At 35.6% G+C, this 18,767-nt stretch overlaps 1 protein-coding gene across 1 annotated transcript; it reads left to right on the forward strand.

Annotated features, from left to right (window-relative positions):
* Positions 1-12,981: 12,981 nt before the first annotated feature.
* Positions 12,982-15,782, forward strand: LOC131612542 (UDP-glycosyltransferase 73C1-like). Its single transcript, XM_058884317.1, has one exon. The coding sequence runs from the start codon at positions 13,065-13,067 to the stop codon at positions 14,676-14,678; it is 1,614 nt and encodes a 537-aa protein (XP_058740300.1). The 5' UTR covers positions 12,982-13,064; the 3' UTR covers positions 14,679-15,782.
* The last annotated feature ends 2,985 nt before the right edge of the window (positions 15,783-18,767 follow it).

The raw sequence follows: 18,767 nt of genomic DNA on the forward strand, positions 1-18,767 counted from the left end.
CCGATGCAGTATTGCACTTTTCTCTCATATACATATCTTTATCTCTTTGCAATTCAGAGACTTGTGCTTGCAATTCCTGCAATTTTTGCAACACTCCTTGATTGGTAGGATTTCTTCTCCTAGGACTCTTGTAAAAAGAGGTTGGAGTCACACCATGACCCTTACCCCTCACCCGACCAGGATATTCAGGAGCATCTAGTGCTCTACTAAGTACGCTCCTATCATCCTGGTCCCCACCGGTGGACACCGATTGCGACAAGGTCTCCTGTAATTCATTTACATTTCAATAATTATCAGTGGAGATAAAAAATCATTTATATATTAAAAAAAATTGATTTAATTAAAGACACAGTATTATACTTACACATTCAGTAAAAACTCTCTGAACATCGGGATCGACAGCTTGATTCTTGCCCACACGAGCTTCCCTCCACAACACATGTACAGGAAGTGAGGTTTCCTCACTTTTAGTCTCCTCTAACTATGCATTGACACAAATGATAAAATCGTCAAATAAAACACATTTAGACAATTAATTAAAACGCATTTCTATTTACTTACAATTTTATCCTCTAAGCGTGCATATCCCAAACGCCCTTTTTTGTATGGATATGCGGGTTTTGATGCTCTCACGCTATTTGTGACACTCTTTTTCCGAAAAGCTTCATCTCTTTGATTTACAAACTCAACCCAATCTTTTTCATCAATGAAGATCTCATACTTTTTTGGCCGTCCCGATGCCTCTTCAAGAAAGTTTCCATCTTTATCCTTAAGATAGTTATTTTTCAAAAAAGCTTTCCACCCTCTATATCTTTTTCCAGCCAAACCAAGTATGTAGCGTCTACGCTCATCTAGTATGTCAAAAGTCCTCTGCAAAAAAACATACGCATAGTGTGTTAGTATAAGTAATTTAAACAATTTATCGTCAAGATAATAACAACAACCATATATGGTATATACCTGAATCGCGTCTTTTTTCTCGTCCAACTCTTTGCTTTTCAGATTCCATTTAGCTGCGGAGACTGGAATATGCATACGAACAAGTGTACCAATGTAGCTTGTCAACTTTGCAGAATTAGGACCAATTGGTTGGTTTTCAGAATTCCATTCCAAATGGTATGCTAATCCTTGGTCTCTATGTCGAATGATTCCCTTCATAATGGTGATGCCTCGTGCAACTTCTTTTGATGATGTATCAGGTGGAGCATTTGTATCCGGAGCATCTCTTTCTTGAGCATCTCTTTCTTGTGAGTTTTCAAGTGGAGCATCTCTATCCGGAGCCATTTAACCTGTATCAAACAAACTAAAACACATTAGTACACTATTAGTACAAGTGTATCGGAAACGAAATCGGTACAAATCAAAATAAGCGTCAAAAAAGAAAGTTGTCGGAATTGAACGAAATTTACATGGCTATGGTAAAACGTCCCCACGGACTCAAAAATAAAGTCGGTTTTCCGAAATTCAGACCCTAAGCCCGACTTTTGATTACGGGCAGAAGCAAAACCGATAAAAAAACAATCCCGAAATGTAAAGATAAGTGCATGAGCAGCTCCAGAATCGTCAAAATAGTATAGTTACATGTAAAGAAGTCGACAAACGGATACATGGTTCAAAAGTTATGTACAAAACGAGAATATGCATCAAAATTGAATAAGTACTATACTATTGAATAAAACAATCGGTACAAATTGAATAAAACAAATTAGTCGGAATATGTATACTATTACCTTTATCACTAATGTCTCTTTCTTTTCTTGGTAGGATTGTGTTCTACGCGTCTCTTAACAACGCGGACGGTTGGATTGATCCAAATACCCTCATTATGATCATTTCTAGTACAAGATTCATTCTCAATCCCTAAACCAACATCCCGGACAGCCATGGTATACGTATAAATTGGCTCTCAAAATTTACTTCAAACAAGTTGAAGATGAAAGAAAGTAAACTCAACCATAGCCAAAAGATCTATCGATCAACCAAAATCATGCATATTCAAATATCAAAGCTCAACGATGTCTTTAGAATCAAAATCAAATAATATCAATACAAAATATGACTTAATTCCACTTCAAAACATGAGATCAATTCCAACCACCTTTGAATCAATTAACTTAGAAACCGGGAAGCCACTACACCAACCTATTAAGAAAAAACCACCTTACACCCTTTTAACAAGGAGAAAACAACTAAGATGTGTCAAATCATAATGATAAGTCTCATAAAGCAAGCAAATGTACCTCTAACTTCTGGTGGCCTCTAGATAAAACTTATTATCAATCCAAAGAGAAGGGAAAATATGAAACCAAAAAAACTCGTTTATTTAATTTATAATAAATAATAATGATGATCACATTTCCCCTGCACCTCATGAGCAGAAGATATTTATGGGGATTAAATACAAAAGGCTCATTGATGAGGTATAGGAAAGCATGCATATTTATGGGGATTAAATTATGTTTTTTAATGATAAGAATACTGATAAATGTTGCACTATTTATTTAATTTAAAAATGTATAGACAAAAGGAAAAAAATATCGTTGCATTTATTACAAATTATGAGAATTCAATATATGGGAATATACACTTTCAAATACATGATTCTTATGGATGAAATAACACATATAGTCAGGCACGAGATTTAAAAACCAGTTCACCTAAAGTGAGACTCTTGAATTCCACTACTTAGCATAGTTGTTAACAAAATGACCCAAACAAACTGAATAATTTAGTCATTTAGCAGTGACCACATAACTAATGCATGAAATCAGCAACAAAAAAATCATGCCGAGAATCAAACTTGTAGAACAAACAAATCAAAAAATCTCAAAATCCATTTAGTTTGTTGTCAAGAATCAATTTAAAAAACATTGAGGACCTAATCAGATGCCACATAAGAAATGACAAAGACATCTCTACAAAACTACCAGCACAACCAATGAAGTATTCAAATGCCAATGTTAGTGCAATCACTCTCAAGTATGAAAAAGCTCTAGAAAAAATATAACCCCTCTCATTTCTTCAAAGAGCCATGAAAACTAAGAGGAAAGAAAAGGCATACAAGGACAATATAACACACTTAACTTAGATTTTATGAAATAAGCTTTGAACAGCAAGACAGTATAGTAAAAGATAACAAGATCCTTGCACAGGATGCATATTGTTTTTATGACATGTGCACATCAGGTTTAAAACTTTGTTCTGTTATACTCTTATGTCATGTGTGTACTGATTTTTCTTTGTTTTACTAGAATTAGTTGGTCAATAAATCTATTAAAAATAGTTGCAGCAGAAAATCTGAAACAGTTAGAGCTTATTTGATCAAAACAGTTTTACAAAACTATAATTTACAATCGATAAAGTAGAGAACTACATTCTTAACAAATAAGCCTCTCTCTCCCAAGAAATACTCTACAAGCAGTAGAGTTTCATCATCTCCTATTAGTTCTACTATGCCAAATGGTATGATTTTGAAGGAGATGACAACTAAGTAACCAAACAGTCAATAATAAGCTAAAAGGACTTGCAAGATTCCATTAAAAACCAAGAAATTTAACAAAATTGCTAGTCTATGAATCACTGTGAATGTTATGTTCATTCTTACTCCAAAGTTCTACATTGTTAATTCCTCTTCATGCCTTTACTTTATACAATCACAATCTATATCTATGTACCGAACAATATAGTGTTATGAATGAAGAAATACAAGAAACTCACATGCGTAAGTAGGGGAAATATATGCATTCCAAAACTCCTAAATAGTCTAAACCACAGAGTAGGTAAATTGAATGTATCTCAGAGAAAGAACCTTTACCTGTATGTGTCTCTCGAATAATCTGAACAAAAGCCCAGAGTTGAACAAGCGACGAGCAGTGCCGTTGAGAAGAAGACGATGAGAACAAGCAAAGAGCAGAATACGATGAGAAGAAGACGATTGAGAACGGAGAATGGTGGCTCACGATTTTATGAGATGGTGAGTTTTCTGAGTTGAAATGGTGGGCAACGATGGAAACGATTTGAATTCGATTTTCATATGAAACGATTTTCTGAGTTTTCTGAGTTCAAATATTTTCAGTTTTCTGTGGGCAGCAATGAAGAAATTAGGGATTTGGAAACGATGAAGCGCGTTTAGTATAATTTGTTTTTAAAAATTTTAATTTTAAAAAGGGTATGACAGCGCTTTTGAAAAGCGCTTTCGTAACTAAGGCTATACCAGCGCTTTTTAGGATAAAAGCGCTCTTGTACCCCACCCCCTATAAGAGCGCTTTTGAAAGCGCTTTCATAAGCCCCCTATAAGAGCGCTTTCAGAAAGCGCTTTCGTACCCCCCCACTATAAGAGCGCTTTTTGAAAGCGCTTTCGTACCCCAGCCTATAAGAGCGCTTTTTTAGCGTGTTTTTTTATTTTGTTTTTAGCGCAACCTATACCAGCGCTTTTTACTAAAAGCGTTTTAGTAGGGGTGCTGCTAAAAGACAAAATTGGTATAGTGAAAAAATTTAATTCAACCAATTAGAGTGTCTCGCATGATTCCTAAATCTTAAAATCCAAAGCAAGTATTCTTTAGATAATACATAGAGGAATAAGAAATGAGTCTTAACATGAAACTCTCATGAAGTTTAGTAATATTTGAATGAAGTTTTTTTCGGTATCTTCTTGTTTTGATTTTTATGCTTTCTTTCGCACTCCGTTTGGACCCCGAAATAGACATGATGAAGTTTTGCACATTGTGTGGCATTCAGAGGTTCCTTACAAAATCAAGGCTTTTGGGTGGAGACTTTTTGTGAATAGACTCCCTACGAAGGATCTTTTGAAGACACGAATTATGGTCTTTCCTTTAACTAGTTTAAAGTGTGTCTTTTGTGATGTAGAAGAGGAGAGTAGGGATCACTCTTTTTTTTATTGTATAGTGGTGAGGAGAATTTGGTATGAGATAGCTAATTGGATAGGTAAATCGGTGGGTGTGGCGGAAGAGTGCTACTCGAATGTTATGGATTGATACTCTTATTGTAAAGGAAAGAAAATTAAAGAGGAAAAATGGGGAGTAGTTGGGCTAGCTACTTTTTGGTCTATTTGGTTACTTCGTAACGATATTTGCTTTCGGAATGATAGGTGGAATGTCGATAATACGGTGTAGACTATAAAGATTTTGGTTTGGAAGTGGAAGGTTCTAGGAGAAATACTAACTCTAACTTTAGTTTCTACGAGTTTAGCAAAGATCCTTTTCTTTTTCTTTCGTAATTTATTTGGTTGGTACGGAAAAATACGAAATTTTTAGAAACACCGTAAAATCGGCTTGCGTAAGGCAATTAATGACAGTTTAAATCTAACTCCGTGCAAACCGCCGAAACTTTCAAAGTTAAAAGTGGCAATTTTATGGTTGAAAATAATGGTGGTTTCAACCGTCGTAATATACATTAGGATTATCACATTTATTTATAAAACCGCTGTTATATATACTTGTAAAACTGTCGTAATTAATTTTAAAAAATTATCTCTAAAATATTCTAAAATAAATTTAAATTTTGTCACAATTTAAGACTAACACTAAAAACAAATAAAAATATCTAAATTATTTATGAAAATAACTGAGTTTAAAACTGTCGTTATATTATTAATATTATGTCGGTTGACAAAACCGCCGTATTCTATTGTAAATTGTGACGGATTTTAGTAAACGCCATAATAAAACTGCTGTAATTTACTCATATTTTGTAGTGCGCAGAATAACCAAAATTGGTTTAATAACTGCACAAAAGACATAAACACGTAAGTAGAAACGAAAGAACATCACATCCTTAGTGTTACATATCAAAGCGACTCCACTAAATACCTAAACGAATAAGTATCTAAGGAGGCATTGAAGTCGTCCTCTACCTCATGCAGCCACTCTTTAACCTACTCGCTTGTACCCCAAAGGAGCACAAAGATTACAATAAACAAAAATGAGTGAGAATACAGTCAAAATATGTTAGCAATTTAAGACAAAGTAAGGGAAGCATAATCACATGATCATCGAATTCACTCGCTATTCACAACCATCATCAATCACATCAAGTATTCTCAACCATTCAACAACATTATGACATTCAATTATATATGTAGATATGTATGCAAATGTGTAGCAACCTGCCCCTAAAATTAAAGGTTTTAGAGTCGCCACCTATTCTACCAGGGCGAATAGGAAACCCCTCGAAGTTATAGAGATCGAGGTAAGATACTATATTCAGGTCGAGGGAAGGTGTTAGGCACCCTCTCAACCATTTCCTAAGGTTTACATTATAAAATCAGGGTTTATGGCTAAAATAAAGAAAGGTGTCAGAAAGTTAATAAGGTTAAAGGCAACGTTTGAACATGATTAAAGTTTGGAGGAAGGGGGCTCGCCTTGTTGTCAAGTGCCTACGTATCTCCTTAGGGAGAATTAGAGTCAACGTAGTTCGGGGAAGGGTTGTACGCCTTAGAATTTGATATGTAATTGGGTTGAAGGCTTTTTGAATTGCCCTATCATAGTTATGATAAATTGTAGTTTGAAATTGGTTTTGAAAAGAAGTGTTTTAAGATCGGGCGTACAACCCTGATTTTTAATATGCACTATTAATCGCAATGATCAATAGGTTTGATCACCATAATTAATAGATTAGTAGGGTATTGTTACCAATTCTAATCGATAGGTTCGATCATTACTAATAACAAATAAATATGTTTTATAGAATTTAATTATTTAATTGTCATCGTTATCCCTCGTAATCGATAGATTCGATTATAAATAATAACGAATTTTTAGAGAAAAATAGGCTAATCATCGCAACCAATGAGATGGTTGAAACCCTTTAGCCAAATACAACTTATTTTTATTTTAATTAATCAATTATTCAAATAATCGATTATCCCATCACGATTAATAGATTTAATCGGAACGAATAATAAATTAAAATTTAACATTTATAATATTTTAATTTAATAAAAATAATTTAAGTTCATTATTGTACAAATAAATATTAAAAGGTAATTAATTAAATATTTGAATAATTAAAAGAAATAAAAAATTTTAGGGTTTTGATTCAATGTGGCAGCTTTGAGGGCTCATGGTATGGGTATTAGGCCCTGGGTGCAATGGATCTAAGTGTTTAGTGAATTAAGGGGGCAGATCTGAGGGCACATATTGAATCATGTGATTGTGTGCGCATGGGAACAAGAAGCCAGGTTTTTCAATAAAAATAATGTGGGAGGTGAGGCTCGAACCCCCACTCCCCCCCTCACAAAAGCGCTTCACTACCAGTCCAACCAAGCGAAGCATACTTTTAAGACACGCATCCAACACATAATATGTAAAACAAGAAATCAATGAAAATAAAGCGCGCGAATTTCAAATGCGCCAGTACCATGATGACACATCATCATCGTCCCCAACCAAACCTGCAAAAATGTACATATATTTTGCTACGATTACATTCGTAGCCTTTTAACCCTGCAATACCAAAATCATGTATACATAATAGAAATATTTCGCGATAATCTCAATCTCTTCGTCTAGATAATACGAATCCAATGGTGATCCTAATTGCTCCTAATTTTACCCCTAACCAGAAGCCCCAAATTGAAACCTGAAAACCCTAACTCGGCCTCCAATGGCCGAATACGATTTAGGCCCTTAAACTTTAATCCAACAATATAGAGACGATCATACCATCCATATCAATCATAATATGCAAGTAAATTGTCATGAGAGTGCGTGAATTGTTGCAATCGATTCAAAGTTCAGAACGATGTAGCTTGGCTTATTTGAGGTCATTCCGGGGGTGTTGATGTAGCATAGGGATCCAAACACCTTCAGAATCCTTCAAGGAACGTGCAACAAGCTTTAGAATTCTTTGAAACCTTTTAATTCTCCAATACCGAATGTGAGTTCTAGGAGAATTTTCTTGTTCTTGACTATATGCTTCTGACCAGAATGTTCCACCCCTATTCGTTTGCCCTATGTTATGTATTTATAAGGGACCAAATTAGATCAATGAAATAGTCCACAAGCCCTTGAAATTCAATCTTGCAAAGTTTGGAAAATTTGATTTGGAATTTTTATCAAAACCTTCTAAATTTGTCCAATCTCTTTCTCAATCAATATGTCACGAAATTATATTGCCAATTTGTCATAAATATTGATTGGAATTGGTCCATGTGATTTCCTAAACCAAATCTTTGATTTTCTTATCAATTATATCACTTAAAATCACTTTTTAAATGAAATAAAATTATATAAAATCAAATAAAAGGTTATAATTCGTGGACAATGGTTTGGATAACTTAGGTAGCTTGTGGACCAAGATTAAGTCATAAAAGGTTAAGCCCATTTGCAAAAAATTCCAATTTGAACCTCTTTCATTTCACATTTTGCCTCCAAAATTGCCCAACTTTAGCAAGGCATATCTCCCTCAATTTTTAAGATATGAAGGAGTTATAGGACTCTTTGGAAACCTCAAGATGTCCTCTATAAGACACTTTGGAAAATATTTTTCATTTGGGGATTTTATCTTGATGATATGCCCTTTGACTAAAAACTGTCTTTGGTTGACTTTTGAAAATGACCTATAATCTTTTGTACTATATCTCCCAAATGAAGCCTTTTTGGCCTTGGCTTGTGAGAGAAAAAGTTGTAGAAGATTCAATTTCCTTCAAAATAGGCTTTGAGTGAGGAATTTCTGATACTCCAAGTGAAAGTTATTACCAGTCAAAGTTCAGTTGACTTTTCTTATAAAACCCTAATTTGAACTTTTTTTGAATTTGTTCATTTCGGAGTTTTTTATTGGTGAATCATGATCAACCTTTGATCAAATTATGGATATAACCTCCAATACTTGATGTTGACCAAAAGTCAGGAGTTTTGACTGTATTTTGACCACAGTTGACTTTTAGGTCAAATTAGTCGACTGTGGGTCATCTGAGCCATTGATTGAGCAAACCTTGGAATTGGGCCTTGACTTTTGATATGGATATGTCTTGAAGCATAATGAATCATAGGAACTTTATTGGAGACCTTATTTTGTCAATTTCCTTAGGAGGGTACAAAACCTTAATTTTAGGAGATCCTTGCTTGAGAGAGTGCCTTAATGAAACCCTTGAGTTTTTGAGTCATGGTGGATGAAATATGGAAGGAAAATTTTGGGGTATGACAAAATGTACTCAACACCTCTACTCTAAATGCACGTGACACCATTATGGACAACACATGTCCATACTCACCCCCAATTCCCTCTTAAGAACTAGAGCACACCAAATCGCTACTAATCTACTTTTAGCAACTCTTCACTGATTCATTTGTGGAATCAGCTACTCTTTCTCGATCCACTCCTTTGGACCAAAGCATACCAACAACAAACTAAAATTCCTACACCAAGATGCATGAGATCAACAATAACATAAAAATATTAGAATGCACAATCGACCCCTCTTCTGACTATGTACATTGCCAATAAGGCCACCTTCACACAACAAGTATGATATGTACATATTCAATCATACATCGTCGTTCATATTATTCAAGTAATTCACATACATATATAAATTACCAATTAATCTTATACTAACTAATTAACTCATAATAAATAATCATACATATACAATTATCCTCCTAAGATCTTACAATGGGGTAGTACTACGTGTTAGCATTACAATGTTTCAAATCGCGTCTCAATTGGAGTCGCGTAGCTCAAGTTATGGTCACATGACGTGTATCACAAGTCGTGATGTAATTTTCAATAAAGCAAAAATGGAATTCAAGAAAACTTATGATGATGGTCAAAATGCAAAGATCTATGAATAAGAGCTGGAACATGAAGAGTTTACTATTGAGGTTGAGCATATTGATGTTGAATTGAAAAAACCATATGATGTCGTGGAAGAAGCACATGATGCTGAAGAAACAAAGGAAACTATTGATGATTACCTGCTGGCAAGAGATAAGTCAAGAAGAGTCATAAAGCCACCTTAGAAACTTGGTTATGCAGATCTCATAACATTTGATATAATCTCTGCTAGTGAGGTACTTGATGAGAAACCTATAGATTACAAGGAAGTTGTGAGGATTCGAAACAAGACTCAATGGATCAAAGCCACTAATGATGAGAAAAAAATCTCTCCAAGATAACCACACTTGGGAGTTGATCGAGAAACCTTCATGAGCCAGGTTAGTCAGTTGCAAGTGGATTTTTAAGGTTAAGGAGCGAATTGAAGGAGTAATGTCAAGGAATTTAAGTCAAGGTTGTTTGTTAGGGGATTCACTGAGAAAGAAGCATTCGACTTTAATGATGTGTTCTCACTTGTTGTAATGCATAGATCCATTCGAATGTTGTTGGCCCTAGTGGCAAGGTTCGACTTAGAACTTAAACAAATTGAAGTGAAGACCTCCTTCTTGTATAGTGATCTAGATGAAACACTTTTGATTAAGAAATCTGATGGGTATGTAGAAAAGGGCGGAAAGGAGTATGTCTGCAAGCTGAATAGGTCTTTGTATGGCCTGAAACAATCTCCTTGACCGTGAAATAAGAGATTTGATAATTTCATGGCACACATATATTAAACTAGGCGCCAGTTCGACCACTGGGTTTACTCAATATTTCTACCAAGAAGTTCACTTGGTATTTTGTTGCTTTATGTAACGCCCCAGATTGCTTTCGGGATGATCGACTGACCCCACAAACCAACACAGGTCTTTTCAGCATGCTTTGACCTCACTCGCACGCTTTCTGGGAAACTTCCTAGAAGGTCACCCATCCCAATACTACTCCAAGTCAAGCACGCTTAACTGTGGAGTTCTTATTGAACGGGCTCCCGAAAAGAAGATGCATCTTGTTGGTATAGGTAGTACCTATCAATCCTTATAAGACATCTTTCAACCATGCAGTCTCATCCCTGCACAGCCTCCGGATCCCTCTCATTCCGATGTGGCGACCACCATAGCCCCCATTGGCCTCAAGTGTTCCATGCGGTGCAACCACCCCTCGCCTTCTTCGGCCTCGGGTGTTACATGCCCACCAGCTTCCGCATGGTTCGTCCTCGAACCACATCGTACTGAGAGAGGTATGGCTCTGATACCATTTGTAACGCCCCAGATTGCTTTCGGGATGATCGACTGACCCCACAAACCAACACAGGTCTTTTCAGCATGCTTTGACCTCACTCGCACGCTTTCTGGGAAACTTCCCAGAAGGTCACCCATCCCAATACTACTCCAAGTCAAGCACGCTTAACTGTGGAGTTCTTATTGAACAGGCTCCCAAAAAGAAGATGCATCTTGTTGGTATAGGTAGTACCTATCAATCCTTATAAGACATCTTTCAACCATGCAGTCTCATCCCTGCACAGCCTCCGGATCCCTCTCATTCCGATGTGGCGACCACCATAGCCCCCATTGGCCTCAGGTGTTCCATGCGGTGCAACCACCCCTCGCCTTCTTCGGCCTCGGGTGTTACACTTTATATGGATGATATTCTCATAGCAAGCGACGAAGTCGAGGATATAATGAAGGTGAAGGATGAACTTAGTAAGGAGTAAAAAATGAAGGATTTGGGAGCTGCCACTAGGATTCTTGGGATTGACGTTTGTAGATTTAGTAAGCAGTCAAGATTATGCTTATCCCAAGAGACATACCTAAGGAAGACTCTCGAAATATTTAGTGTGTTGAATTAAAAACTATCGTAACATCAATAAATCCTCAATTCAAGATGAGTACAACTCAAAGTTGGAGTACTAAAGTTGAAAAAACCTATATGAATAACATTCCATGTGCTAGTCTAGTAAGTTCTTTGATGTATGTTATGGCTTGTACAAGACCAGACATATCCTATGGAGTGAGCCTTGTAAGTAGGTATATGGCCAATCTTGGGGAGGTACACTAGCAAACTCTGAAGTGGATTATGAGATACATACAAGGATCCCCGAGTAGGGTCCTGGTTTATGGTGGATCCAAAGAAGATGACAAAGCCAAATTCAAAGGATTTCTTGACTCTGACTATGCAGGCCTGGATGTAAAGATACTAGAAAATCTCTTTCTGGATATGTTTTCACTATGTTTGGTACAAAAATCAACTGGAAAACAACGCTTCAAAATGTTGTAGCCTTATCAACCACTTAAGCAAAGTATATTTCCCTCGCTGAAGTAGTTAAAGAAGCATTATGGCTTGAAGGGTTTGCTAAAGAACTGAAACTTCAAGGTCAAGCTATCACTGTTAAATGTGATAGTCAAAGTGTCATTCATTTGTCGAAGAATTCATCCTATCTTGAGAGAATCAAGCACATTGATGTTAGGCTGCATTTCAATAGGGAGAAAAATCAAAAAGTGGAGAAGTCAAAGTGATTAAGGTTTCGATCGATCACAATGTTACATATATGATCGCCAAGTCATTGCCAAGCAGCAAGTTCTTCCACTGTATGCATTTGATAAAGTTGCATGATGAAAGGTAGTTTGTTCTCTTCATACTATAGAGCTTGTTCCAAGATAGAGTTTGTGGTATATGGATCGAATTCTAGTCTTGACAAAGATAACTTCAGGGTTCGACAGAGTAATGCATGTTGAAGATTAAATCTTAAAGGAGTTTATATACACTGACGCTCCCCACCTTATAAATTGATTTTATAAGGATGAGTTAGACAAAACTCAAACATACATCAAATATTTTATTTTATTTTATTAAAAAAAATTCCAAAATAGCAAATTATGGTCTTACTTTATATTTTCCTATTTTTAGTGAATCACTTTTTGTTTTCCTTGTATATGGACTATACTTGCTGTGATATAAACAATGCAGTGGGACAATTAATATTACGTAACCACACCGGCGTCTCCAAATTTATTTATTGTTTATTTCCAATAAAAGTCATATCACTAAAAAGACGCCTCTTTGTTCGGCGATGCTACCTATATAGTAAAAATGTTACATGAAATAAACAAATATATAAAACAAACTTACGTTAATAATCCAACTTTTGTATATGTAAGCGCTTACATACCACTGTTCCTCGTATATTAATATATTATAGCTTACATAACAATCCTTAAACCTTCCAAGAATCAACCATGGCATCCCAAGATCAAAAGCTTCACTTTGTGTTATTTCCAATGATGGCACAAGGTCACATGATTCCTATGATGGATATTGCTAAAATATTAGCACAACATCCCAATGTTATCGTTACTATACTAACAACTCCACAAAATGCATCTCGTTTCTCATCAATCTTTCAACGTTTTCTTCAATCTGGCCTACAGATTCGTTTAATCCAACTCCGGTTTCCTTCAAAAGAGTCTGGATTACCAGAAGGTTGTGAGAATCTTGACATGCTAACTTCACTTGGCGAAGCATCAGAGTTCTTCAATTCAGCAAAATTTCTACAACAAGAAGCTGAAAAAATATTTGAAGAGTTAACACCGCCACCAAGTTGTATAATCTCTGATATGTGTTTACCATATACCATCCACATAGCTAGAAACTACGATATTCCAAGAATTTCTTTTGTTGGAGCAGGTTGCTTTTATCTCTTGTCTATGCATCATTTACATGTAAGTAATATGATTCCAACCATGGCTAATAATCCATATGAGTACTTTGATTTGCCTGGTTTTTCTGAAAAATTTCAGATAAACATATCACAAACAGGACTAGGCTTAAAGGGTGAAGCTTGGGAGCAGTTTTGTAATGATATGTATAAAGCTGAAGCGGGTTCTTATGGTGTAATTGTGAACACTTTTGAAGAGTTAGAGTCAGCATTTTTAAAGGATTATAAAAAGGTAAAAAATGATAAAGTTTGGTGTATTGGTCCTGTTTCACTTAGTAACACTGATAATCTGGATAAGGTTCAAAGAGGTCATAATGATAAGAATGTTTCAGTTGATGAATGGATTCATCTCAAGTGGCTTGATTCTCAGAAGCAAGAGAGTGTTATTTATGCATGTCTTGGAAGTTTATGCAATTTAACATTACCTCAATTGATAGAGCTTGGTTTAGCATTAGAAGCAACAAAAAGGCCTTTTATTTGGGTTATAAGAGAAGGAAATCATTTAGAAGCAGTGGAAAAATGGATTGAAAAAAGTGGATTTGAGGGTAGAATCTATGGTAGAGGCCTGATAATTAAGGGTTGGGCTCCTCAGTTGTTGATATTGCCACATCCTTCAGTTGGAGGATTCCTAACACACTGTGGATGGAATTCTACAATAGAGGCAGTATGTGCTGGTGTACCAATGATTACATGGCCACTCTTTGCAGATCAATTTTTTAATGAAATTTTAATTGTGCAAATATTAAAAGTTGGTGTGAAAATTGGAGTGGAGAGTCCAATGAAATGGGGTGAGGAAGAGGAAACGAGTGTGTTGGTAAAGAAGGAAGATATTGAAAGAGGAATAGAAAGGTTAATGGATGAGACAAGTGAAAGTGAAGAAAGAAGAAAAAGGATTAGAGAACTTGGTGAGATGGCTAAAAAGGCAGTAGAAAAAGGAGGATCTTCTCACTCTAATGTTACTTTGTTCATCCAAGATATCATGAAAAAAGGTAAAGAATTTGGGGAGAAAATTCATGGTGCTGATATAAATTCATATGGTGTAATAGCTAACACTTTTGAGGAGTTGGAGAAAGAATATGTCAGAGAGAGTTGTCGAAAAGATATCAAGCAACAACAATCAAGCACTAAAATTTAAGAATGAAGAGACATGTTATTTACTTGTTCTTTTGTTGTCTTTATTTTTCTTCTTTTTCTACTATTGCAAGCATGAAAATAAGTTATAAATTAATACATCAAATTAATATTGTTTGAGATATAGTCTGAAGTACAAGAATTTTTAGGATAAAAACTGTTTTGTAGAGGAATTAGAATTGTTAAGTGATTTGATAAAGTAGAGCTTGATGCAGTAGATTCGAGCTTTTGGTCCGCCAGAGAGGGACTGTTCTGCGAGGTTATCACTTCAACTCTCAAGTTAGTGAGAGAATGAGATATAGTGTGAGTGAGAATAAATTTGAATATTTGAAAATGGCGTTTTTCCCTCTTAAATAGTGAGAACGGTTCTCAACAGACAGCATGGAGTAAGGTGTGAATTGTGGTCAATTGTTGTCGCGGCGCAAAAAATACTCGAGTGCATCGCACGTTTGAAATACAAACAGAGTTGCCACCGAACCTTATTTATTCCAAAAGGAAATAGAAAATATCAATAAAACCCGCGAGAGAAAGGATAAGATGGTCATCACAACCAAATTACGATTCAGGAGTCGGTTATGCAAGGGGAAGATATTAGCTTCCCTCACATTTGTTGTACTCAACGGGATCCATTTAGTTAGTTTCGCGATCGAATGTAGGCTTATGCCTACGTTCTTCTGCTTATTATGCGAGAGATAAAAAGAGAGAGAAAATATTTTTGGTTTTTTATTATTGGACTTGACAAAACTTTGAATCTCGCTCCTACGTATCTCTAGGTGCGATGGAGAACTCAAGGCTACATAGCTCTTAGTAGAAAAAAATTTGGTTTGTTGGTTGATTTTATTGATGAAAAGGGGTCTAATCGCACTTGGGTGAAAAATATTTTTTGTTTGAAAAGGGATTTGTATTTGGGCAAGATTTGTGCTTGGACAATGAAAGGTTCCACACGTAGGCGAAAAATGAGTTTGAATTGTTTTTAAATTTATGAAAAGATGTCATGAAATTTAGTTGATTATTTTTAAAAGATTTGGTGTTGACCGAGGTTTTAATTGTTTTTTAATTTTATTGATGAAAATGACTTGAATTTAATTATGTAATTTGATGAATAGGCGGTGAAAGGTTTTATTGAGAAAAGACAGGTTTTGTTGTTTTGTTGAGAAAGGGCAGCTTAATGTTGATCAAGGATTTTGAAATTATTCTAAGTAAAAGACTTGTTTTAGTTTTTTAATTTTATGGAATGATTTTAAACATTAAACATAATAGAACTCAACAATTTAAACAAACACAAACCAAGAAAATAACAAACAAGACGAAAATTCGAACTTAAAAAACATGAAGAAATTAAAGACAAACTCTAAATTAATTTTTGAGATTTTTATAAAAAATGATTATTTTGAAAACTAAAAATAATAACAAAATTTTTTTATTTATTTTTATCATAAAGAAACAATAATTTTTTAGAAGAAAATTTTTTTTAATTCTTTTTTCTAAATTTTGAAATTTATTATCTAGTAATTAAAAAAGAAGTTAACCTAAAAGAAAAATGAAAATTGTTCTGGGCTGGGACGAGCAGGTCCAAGCCCAAACGCGCTTGCTTCCCTTGGTGACCGTTGGAGCTTCAGCCCCACGTGGTCACCCACTAGCGAGAATTTCGGTCACCACCTCCGAACTCTACGGTCAATTCAACCAGAATATGAGTCACTTGTTGACTCTGCCCTACCACGTGGCGTCTTGGCAGTTTCCTTTGTTTTGGACCTCCAACAATCCAGCCTAAAATAGGGAAATCTTGGTCCCGCGTTGAGGGCTATAAATACTCACTTTCACTAGAGAGTCAGGTAATTCATTCATTTCACCTAATCTCAGTACTTGCATTCTCTTGCTCTCTTTCTCACTTTGTCATCGGAGTACCTTGTAGGTACACCCCTTATTCACTCAAAGACCAGTTGTTGAAGGAAATCGACGATCCAGTCTGATCAGGTACGGACACTAATAAATCATCCCTGGTACATTCATGAACTCGATCCCCGAAATAACCAAAGGCTCCTCGTCTTAATCGTCAAAAGTTTGACTGAAACAACTCACAGCCTCCCTGGGATATTCATGTCATACTCGAGAAATGCATGAAGTCTTCATAGATTTAAACAAAAAACGCAGAGTTTACAACAAATTCATCCTACCCAGAGCCCTAATAGTCTCTAACTCCAGATTCCTAACTGTCTCTAAGATTCCTAACATGAATGTACAAAAATAAAGAACAAAGTCACTTACTAGGTGGATGCATGAAAGTAGAAGGTGAAATAGGAGCATAAAGATCCTCAACTTGAAAACAAAGAGTGCAGAGAAAGTGGAAGAAAACTTAGAACATTCCAAATGATTTCTTCCTCCTTCTTAAGTGATTTTTGATATTCTTCTCATATAAGCTATATGTATTGATTAATTTCAGCATGAGTAGCTAGATTCCTCTAGGTTGTGTCAAATTTGATGATGAACCTATTTTTACTTGACTGAGACATGTGATCAGATGATGTTAATGTTATTGTTTTGACTTATTGTTATTATTCAATTATTGATTATGCACATTTCTTTTTGATTGTTATAGAATTCGAATCGCTATTGATAAAAGGTGACTAATGACCCTAAGGCTATCTATCTGAACTACTTTAATTATTGAATTTTCTAATTGACTAGGGATAGTATGATTGAGAATTATGACTAAAAGATTAACATGTTCTGTTGCCTAATCTGACAAGATAATTGACTTGAGGGTTTGGGGAGTTAACACTTAGATTAGAAAGCTATACACTAAGGAATTGGGTATAGTGGTAGAGTTAGTATATGTACAACTCTATAGTCAGTGCATGTTTGTTAATGTGCGTTTCATAAATCAAGTAGAAATTGTATGTTTTCTATATAGACGGGTCCTAAATTGGAGACTAAACCATTATTGAATTTGAAGCTTTATACAAAGGGTCTTGTCAAGATCACAATCTCACTCGCTATCATAGATAATGACCCCACTCAAAGTACATTGATAAAAGGCCATAATCAGAGGTCAATGCCTAATCAACATGTCTCTAAACAACGTCTAACACCTAGTAGTGGCCCAAGTATCCAAACTATCATATATACTCAACAGTCCTAAGAGACGTTTAGAGAAGTCTGGGGAATGTTGGAAGTGTTAATGGGTCAAACATTGAGGATCCAAGATATCTTGACGCCACATATCCACCTGAAATCTTAAGTCAATGAGGATATGAGTCACCTCTCTTCTAAACACAATATTTCCTCCATTCCGTGTCGATGTGGGACTTAACTATTCATACTTGAAGTCCAACTGGGCCTTGATTTACACTAGGATCCACTTCCGCTCCCCGACAGAGCCAACTAGGCTCTAATATTGCTTGTTGCGAAGTCTGGGGAGGGAGGCCTGAAAGTATCAATGGGCTAAACATTGGGGATCCAAGAGTCATAGACACCACATATTCATTCAAAACCTTAAAGCTTTAAGGTGAATATGTGTTTTCAAGGTCTCTTGAAATTTGGACAATTAGTCCATTGACACTTTCGACGCTCTCCAGACTCTTCATTAGAGACAATTGTTTAACATCTATTTTCAATGGACTACTAAGAGCCTTGAGGCGCATAATAGTCACATTTCTATATTATACTTGAACAAGGCCGACCAAGTGCCCAAGATCTATTGGATCCGACAGATACCTAGCCCCACAAACGCCAACTCTCGCTCAAATATCCATAGAGAAAATTCTAGTATTACGAAACCTTAAGATTGATTTGGCCTATAAGTACACCTAATCATAAGATTTGTTGGGATCATATGAGCCGTAAAATCATACTCCAAAAGATCTCTTCACATTTGTACTCAAATAGAGTTGTGCCAAACGGAATGTTCTAGATCCTCTTAAATCTTACGATCATCACTTTATGGTATAATCCAAACATACAATAATTCCAAATAGACGAATTATGGTCTCACTTTATGTTTTCCTTTTCTTAGTGAATCACTTTTTGTTTTCCTTGTATATGAAGAACTTGTTGCGATATAAACAATGCAGTGGGGCAATTAATACTAGGTAAC

The sequence above is a fragment of the Vicia villosa genome, linkage group LG6 (genome assembly GCF_029867415.1).
Source record: "Vicia villosa cultivar HV-30 ecotype Madison, WI linkage group LG6, Vvil1.0, whole genome shotgun sequence".
Lineage (NCBI taxonomy): Eukaryota > Viridiplantae > Streptophyta > Magnoliopsida > Fabales > Fabaceae > Vicia > Vicia villosa.